At 50.3% G+C, this 8,211-nt stretch overlaps 1 protein-coding gene across 1 annotated transcript; it reads right to left on the reverse strand.

Annotated features, from left to right (window-relative positions):
* LOC107620464 lies at positions 3,669-5,869 on the reverse strand. Its single transcript, XM_016322619.1, has 2 exons — positions 4,613-5,869; positions 3,669-4,067 (listed from the first exon to the last, which is right to left on the reverse strand). Exons 1-2 carry the CDS (start codon positions 5,867-5,869, stop codon positions 3,669-3,671), a joined length of 1,656 nt encoding a protein of 551 aa, XP_016178105.1.

Consider the following 8,211-nt stretch of genomic DNA (forward strand, 5'->3'; position numbering starts at 1 on the left):
CTCAGTTTATATTTTATACTAAATACAATACAAAAACTTAATTTAATCCTAATCTCTCAATTTTTGTCTTCTATTCTCAATCTCTCGGTCTTAATCTCTCTTTTAAAAATAACTTAAAAAGATTGTTTAATTTTTTAATGATGATTTATTAAAGCACGATTTAGGAGAGAGCGATGACACAAGTATCTCTTCTAATCTTCTAAAAATCTAAACACCATATATATTGTGTTCGGTAGGTCGGGTACCGGACGGATCGGATTAATGTCCTGGTTGATGAGGGGGAGATCTCGCCTGGTCGTAAGTTACCGGGTTGGAGTAGACGACGTTCCGAGCACTTCGTGTGAGGGGGGTGTCACCTGCAAAGACACTCCGACGCTCTAGTCAGCAAAGTATGTAGGCGAAAAAGGGTTGATTGGTATGTGACGTACCTTGGGGGAAGGGTAGGACCTTCCCCATATATACCATGTCAGGGGTGGGCCCTGCAATGACAGGCCCACCTTCTTCGATGCTTCCTTCGCACAGCTGTAGCAAAGCTGTCAGGGACGCGTGTCCGGGTCGGTAACTGGGCGTCTCGATCCTGACCATCCGGGTCAGGTGGTGCTCGGGTCAGGCCGGCCCACGAATGGTTTGGGCCAGGCCGTAACAGTGCCCCCAACGCGCCAGCAATAGCCGTGAGGGCTGTGGGTGGCGTGTTATCTCTTCTTTCGTGTGTTGTCGTCAGGTCGGCCGCCCGTGGAGGGGACGTGCCCCCTGCGCACGTGTCTGTTCGTTGCTGAGGTGACCGTTTGTCGCCTCGTTCCTCGCGCCGGGCATTAAATGCTCATAATGGGTTGGAAAATCCTGTGTGCAAAGACCATTATGCCCTCGATCCTTTCGCGCTTTGCGTAACAGTTTTAAACAGTTTGCGTTTGTTTTTCTCTCCTATTTTCACTTCTCCTATCTTCATCTTCTTCTCTTCCAAGTGTCCCAAAGCTTCATTTCTGCATCCCTGCGCATTTCTTTCTCTTTCAAGTCTTTGCAACTAATCCAGGTAAACATTAATCCTTTCTCTTTTTGCTTCAATGTCCTTTTATCTTCATCATTAGTTCTTTTTGTGTGCTTGCTGCTACGTGCTTGCTGCTTGCTGTTTGTTCTTTGTTCTTGCTGCTTGTTTGATTTGTTTGCTAAATGGTCTTGGCGTTAAGTAGGTGCGTTAGGGGGGTTACCATTCTAGGGTAGGTTTTTTGTTTGGATTTTGCTTTTAGCCATGCTTGACCTTAGCTGTTGAATAGGACAAATGTAGTTTTTTGAATTTTTTTCGGACTCCCTGCCTCATAGACTAACGGAGTGGTACCCATACTGTAGGTATGCCTCGCATCGTTTTTCGGGCCTCTCCCTCCGCCGCGAATTACGACCCATACGCCTGGGTAACTTCCGACGTGAAGGACTCGCCAAATCAAATGGACGAGGGGGAGCTAACGGAGTTCCGTCAAGGCGAGTATTTGTGCGGAGGGACAGACAAGGAAGCCAATTATGACGTCTTCGTTCCTGCCCCCAATGAACGGCTATATGAGCTTAACTTCCATTCCCCTTGGGTCCCCGACTGGATCTGGTTTTATAAATACATGTTCACCCAGGTGGGGGTTCGTATCTCGTTTTCTCCTTTTCAAATGGCGCTTCTTAACCGGATCTCCGTGGCGCCGTCGCAATTGCATCTGAACAGTTGGGCTTCTATCCGCTGTTTCGAGATGGTGTGCGAATATCTGGTGTTGCCGGTATCTGTTCGAGGACTCTTATCATGGGTTTAAAGATAAATATTTCAAGGTGCATCCGGTCAAAGGTCATCACCCCTTTTGGTTGTCGTTAGAAGGGGAGCGCCTCATTCCGACGTACTGGAGCTTTGGGGCGGGATCTAACACATTCATTAAGGTGTCTTATAAGGGGGTGTCTGCCGTGGACAAGAGGCTCGCCGACGTGTTGTTGGCAGTTTTTGGGAAAAATCATGTGAATCCCCACCTTTTGATGGGTGACCGGGAAGTCGCCAGGAATTATGTTTGTGAGTTGTTTTGCCTTGTGTTTTTGCGTTTCTATTTATTTGCTTGGTTGTGCCGGTTTCACGACTAACTCGTTTACTTGTTTGTTGCAGTGGAGATGTCTGCTTCTGTGACAAGGCTTGAGGACTTGTTCAAGACTTTCTTGGCGGACAACAATGAGGAGGAAGCAGAGAAGGTTGACGGGAAACCGGAGGGCCCTTCTGAGGATAAAGATCAGGCGATGCCGTCACCCCGCGACACCGAGATGACGGATAAAAACTCTGACGGGGCGCGCGTTTCTCCAATCCGTGAGGAGACAGCCAGCCCCGAGCACTCGACCTCTGCTCAGCAAGAGGATGACGATTTGAAGCTTATCCCCACCCCCAAAAGGCAGAGGGAATCCTCTAGCCCGGAAGGGGTTCTTACCGTAATGGAACGGAACTTTGATGCCGGAACCTTCATAGATTTACAGCTGTTCTCCGGTACAGAGGATCACTTCTTTGGCACCGAGCTTGCAGGACAGGCGAGGTGGATGTACCGTACCCTTCTCCGTAGTGCCGCAATAGCTCGGAAGGCTGAATTCGAGTTGTCGGGGATGCAGTCGCTGCGCAGTAAGCTCGAATCGGCTGTCAAGGCCAATAACGAATTCAAGACTCAAGTTGAAACTCTTCGGGAGCAACTGTCCGAGTCGGGGAAAAAACTGAAGGCCGCTGAGGAGAAAGACGCGTCTGCCGAGGAGAAGTTGAAGGCCTCCGACGACACCGTGTCCCGTTTAACCGAGCGAGAGATGACTCTGGAGAGCCAACTTAATGCCACGCAAGGTCGGGTGGTGGCTTTGGAGAAAGAGCGTGACATGGCCGTCTCGTCGGCTAAGGCCGCTCAACCTGAAGTTGAGGAGCTTAAGAAGAAATATAAGGTAACCAGAGAGCAGGGAAAGAACGCGATCTTTATGACTGAGGAGGCTCTTAATGCCCGGGTGAAGATCGTGGCTCCCGACTTTGACACATCAGCAATTGGAGTTTTCAAAACGATCAAGGATGGCAAGATTATTGACATGCCCAAGAAATGAGCTCTTGTACCTTGTGTTTTTGTTGTAGAACTTTTGAAGCTTACTTCGTCATACATTAAGAGTCCCTTGGTCGGCTTGTGATTATTGTCTTTTGCCTATCTGATAGCATTTTCATTTTGTTTAGTTACCGTTTTGTCGGTATGAGCTTTTCGCTCGTTTTTATTTACCGTTGTGTTGGTAATTCGGTGAAGCCAGGTCGTGGCCTTTTGCTATCATTGTAGCCGTTTGTTATGGCTTCAGTTTAGGTGGCTCCCGGGGTGATCAGTCCTGGGTGCCGTATCGTGGTTCCGTTTAATGTGTCGTGGAACTTGTTGTCGTGTGATGTGTAAGTAGGAAAAAGAACAATAGAAGTAAAATTGGTAGAAATGACAAGTAAACATTAACCGGTAATTAAACAAGTCTGTTACCATGGCAGATACAGAGGTAAGTGAATAAGTTTGTTAGATCGCCTGGCTGGCATGCTTGATCTAGGGGTAAAACCTTCTCAGATTACCCGCATTCCAAGTTCTCGGGTCCTCCCTTCCATCGAGCTTCTCCAATTTGTAGGCGCCCTTGCCAATCACTTCTTTGACCCTGTAGGGGCCTTCCTAGTTTGCCGCCAGTTTGCCTTCTCCCTGGGTCGGTAGGCCGATGTCATTGCGCCGTAGGACGAGGTCGTTTTGCTCAAATTCCTTCTTGAGCACTTTGGTGTTGTAGCGCAGTGCCATTCTTTGCTTTAGTGCTACTTTTGATAGGTGGGCCTTCTCCCTGGTCTCATCTACTAGGTCTTTCTCTACAGCTTCTTCCACCCCCTTGAGAAGTAACCGTGGGCTCGGCTCGCCGATCTCTACGGGTATTATTGCGTCTACCCTGTATGTCAGACGGAAGGAGGTTTCTCCCGTGGCGGACTGCTCAGTTGTACGGTAGGACCAGAGGACTGAGGCGAGCTCATCAGCCCATGCTCCTTTCTTGTTGTCTAGCCGCTTCTTAAGGCCCAACAAGATGACCTTATTTGCGGACTCGACTTATCTGTTTGTCTGGGGGTGCTCCACCGAGGAAAATTTCTGTTTGATGCCCAAGCCAGCGAGGAACTCTACAAACTTCTTATCTGTGAATTGCGTCCCGTTGTCTGAGATGACAACTTCCGGGATGCCGAACCGAGTTATCACCTGCCTCCACATGAACTTNNNCTCCACATGAACTTTCTACAATTGGACGAGGAGATAGTGGCCAGTGGCTCGGCCTCTATCCATTTGGTGTAATAGTCGACAGCGACTATGAGATATTTGACTTGCCCTGGGCCAACCGGGAAAGGTCCCAAGAGGTCGATTCCCCACTGTAAGAAGGGCCGGGAGGACGTTATTAGGCTCAGTTCGGTGGCCAGTGCTCTTTGGAAGTTAGCGTTCTCTTGGCACTTTGCGCATTTTTTCACGAACTCCTTGGAGTCCTCCATCATTGATGGCCAGTAATATCCAGCTCGGATGAGCTTCCTCGCTAGGGCTTTGCCCCCGATGTGGTGACCACAACACCCCTCGTGGACTTCTCTGAGTACGTAGTCCGTCTGATCGGGGTGTATGCACTTCAGCAAGGGTTGGCTAAGTCCCTTTTTAAACAGTTGGTCTTGTATGATCATGTATTTGGCAGCCTCCCTTCTCAATGCTTTAGCTTCCTTCTCACCTACAGGGAGTTTGCCGTTCTGCAAGAAATCAGTGATGGAGTCCATCCAGGAGGGGCTTATCTTGGTTAGGTGGAGGGCAACTGCTGGTTCTTTCGTGATGCCTTGAATGAGGGACCGGTTGCCGGTTCCAAGTTTCGTGCTCGCTAGCTTGGATAGGAGATCTGCCCGTGTGTTCCTCTCCCTCGGAACGTGTTGGACCGTGACCTCCTCAAACTGTTTGCTCAGTTTTTTGACCCTCTCCAAGTACTTCTGCAACAGCGAGTCTCTGGCTTGGTAGCTTCCATTTACTTGCAACGTGACGATCTGTGAGTCGCTGCATACTTCTAGCCTCGTAGCCCCGACTTTCCCTGCTAAGATCAAGCCGCCTAGAAGGGCTTCATATTCTGCTTGGTTGTTCGATATGGGAAACTCGAACTTGACCGATTGTTCGTAGATGACTCCGGCTGGGCTTTCTAAGATAATCCCGGTGCCTCCGGACGTCTGGTTGGAGGCTCCGTCTACATGGAGCTTCCACCGTGTGCCCGTGTCCACGGTTGGGTCTCCAGTCACTTCCACCAAAAAGTCTGCCATTGCTTGCGCCTTAATTACATGTCGAGGCTCATATCTTAAATCGTACTGGGATAGCTCGATGGCCCAGGTCATCATCCTTCCCGCTAGGTCGGGTTTCTGGAGCACTTGACGAATTCCCTGGTCCGTTCTTACGACCACTTGATGACCTTGGAAGTATTGCCGCAGTCTGCGGGAAGAGGTCAGGAGCGCTAGTGCCAATTTCTCCAACTTACTGTACCTAAGTTCTGCTCCTTGCAACGCTTTACTTACAAAGTAAATCGATTGTTGAACTTTCCCTTCTTTCAACACCAAGACTGCTGCCAGCGCTTCCTCCGTTATAGCTAGGTATAGGTAGAGCAGTTCTCCGACCACAGGCTTACCGAGCACAGGTGGTGTTGCAAGGATATTTTTGAAATGGTTGAACGCTTCTTCGCATGCTCGGGTCCATTCAAATGCTATTCCCTTTCTCATTAGGTTGAAGAAAGGTAGGGCCTTTGCTGCCGACGCCCCAAGGAAGCGAGATAGCGCGGTGAGCCTTCCCGCCAATCTCTGGACGTCTTTGACGCAGCCCGGGCTCTTCATTTGGAGTATTGCTTGGCATTTTTCAGGATTGGCTTCCACCCCCTTTGGGTTATCATGAATCCTAGGAACTTCCCGGCCTCCATGGCAAAGGCGCACTTGAGAGGGTTGAGCCTCATGCCGTGTCGTCGGAGGGCCGCGAACACGTTTCTCAGGTTGCTTAGAAGGTCTTCGAGTCGGGTGGTCTTGGCAAGGATGTCGTCCACGTAGACTTCCACCGTTTTGCCAATGATGTCGCTGAATATCTTGTTCATCAACCTTTGGTATGTGGCCCCCGCGTTCTTCAGGCAAAGGACATTACCTTGTAGCAATAGATTCCTCCTGGCGTTATGACTGTTGTTTTTTCTTTGTCTGGCCGGTGCATCGGTATCTGATTGTAGCCGGAATAAGCATCCATAAAGCTCAGATACCGGTACCCTGCCGCCGCGTCGACGAGTGCATCAATGTTGGGAATGGGGTAGCAATCCTTGGGGTATGCTTTGTTGAGATCAAAATAATCGACGCACATCCTCCATTTCCCATTGTGTTTTCTTACCAGGACTACGTTCGACAGCCAGGTCGAGTAGTCGAGTTCCCGGATAAATCCTGCCTCAAGAAGGCTGGCCGTCTACTTGGCCACCTCTTCTGCCCTTTCCTGTGACATCTTCCTCCTCCTTTGGGCCACCGGTCTGACTTCTGGCTTGACGGCCAAATGGTGCGACATGAGTTGGGGGTCTATCCCTGGCATGTCGGCCGGTGTCCAGGCAAATAGGTCGCCATTGGCCCTGATCATTTCCATTAAAGGTTCTTTCAGCTCGTGAGGGAGGTTTTTGTTCACGAAGGTGAACTTCTCCTCCATGTCGCCGACTCTAAACTTTTCCAGGTTTCCTTCTGGTTCGGATCTCGACTTGTCGCTGACTCTGGCATCCAAGTCGGCGAGGAACACTCCTGATGCTTCTTTGGATTTCTTTCTTAACGAGAGACTGGCGTTGTCGCAAGCGACTGCCATTTCCAGGTCTCCCCTTACAGACCTTACTGATCCTTCTTCAGTTATGAACTTCATTATCAGCATCCTTGTGCTGATGACTGCCCCTAGGTCGTTGATGGTCTTCCTCCCTAGGATGATGTTGTAGGCCGTGGAGTCTCGTAGGATCATGAACTCTACCATTACCATTCTTCTCCCTTGGCCTTGTCCCACGGAGGTCGGTAGGGAGATTATCCCGTCCAGCTTGATGAAGTGGTTGCCGAGCCCTACAACGCCGTGCTGGTGAGTCTTTAAGTCGGCGTCCCGTAGGCCCAAGGCGTCGAACACATTGCGGAACATGATGTTCGAATCTGCCCCCGTATCTACAAGGATCCGCTTAATGAGGCTGGTTCCCACTCTGGCCGTAATGACCATGGGAGGGCTTTCCGCGACCTCGTCAAACCATTGATCCTCCAGGCCGAATGAAATGGATGGAAGTTTCTTGGGGCTTCGCACAGAGGATGTGGAAATCGCCAGGACTTTGGCATCTTTCTTATATGCCAATTTCGACCTAGGTGCCGCGTTTCTTGCTGTTACTACGTTCACTATGGTAAGGCCATGGTCGTTGTCCTCCGGCTCTTGGCGTCGCTTTACGGCCCGGGTCTTGTCTTCGCCCTCGTGGTCGTGATTCCGTTTCCTCGGCTCCCTAATGAGGTGGAAGAACTCGGCTAGCTTTCCATCCCTGATCGCTTGCTCCAGTGCGTCTTTCAGGTCGAAGCAGTCCTGTGTCTTGTGCCCGTAGCCCTTGTGGTAATCACAGTAGAGGCTCATGTTCCCCCCGGTTCGTTCCTTCAGAGGTCGGGGCTTCGACAAGATCCCCTTCTCGGCTATTTGTTGGTAAACTTCCATAATCGGCGCAGTGAGGGGGTGTAATTAGTGAACTTCCCGACATGAGGAAACGGCCTGGGAGTCTTACTCGGACCGCCGTCCCTGGCGTGTTCCTTTTGTCTTTTTTCGCTCCCGTGAGGCCGAGTTTGATTGTAAGAGGGCTGCCGTTTGTTGGCAGCCACGACTTGACTGACTTCTTCATCGTTAATGTACTCCCTGGCTACACATTGGATCTCCTGCATTGTCCACACCGGCTTCGTGGTGAGGTACTTTCTGAAGTCCTTGTTTAGAAGTCCGTTCGTCAGGCACAAGCTTGCAACCGAATCTATCAGCCTGTCGATCTCCAAGCACTCATCGTTGAATCGGTCTAGGTATTTCCTGGTCAGCTCGCCGGATCTCTGGGTTACTCCAAGTAGATTGATTGGGTGCTTTGCCTTTGCGATTCTGGTTGTGAATTGGGCTAGGAAGGTGCGGATGATGTCCGAGAACCTGGTCACCGAGCCCTGTGGGAGGT

Source organism: Arachis ipaensis, chromosome B10, assembly GCF_000816755.2.
Source record: "Arachis ipaensis cultivar K30076 chromosome B10, Araip1.1, whole genome shotgun sequence".
NCBI classification, from domain to species: Eukaryota; Viridiplantae; Streptophyta; class Magnoliopsida; order Fabales; family Fabaceae; genus Arachis; species Arachis ipaensis.

What these genes read in the sequence shown, in the direction of transcription:
- LOC107620464 (XM_016322619.1), bottom strand. Translation starts at nt 5,869, where the DNA reads ATGAAGAGCCCGGGCTGCGTCAAAGACGTCCAGAGATTGGCGGGAAGG. An exon ending in ACCCCGATCAGACGGACTAC is followed by an intron (nt 4,068 to 4,612) that starts GTACTCAGAGAA and finishes TCCGCAAATAAG; the next exon opens with GTCATCTTGTTGGGCCTTAA.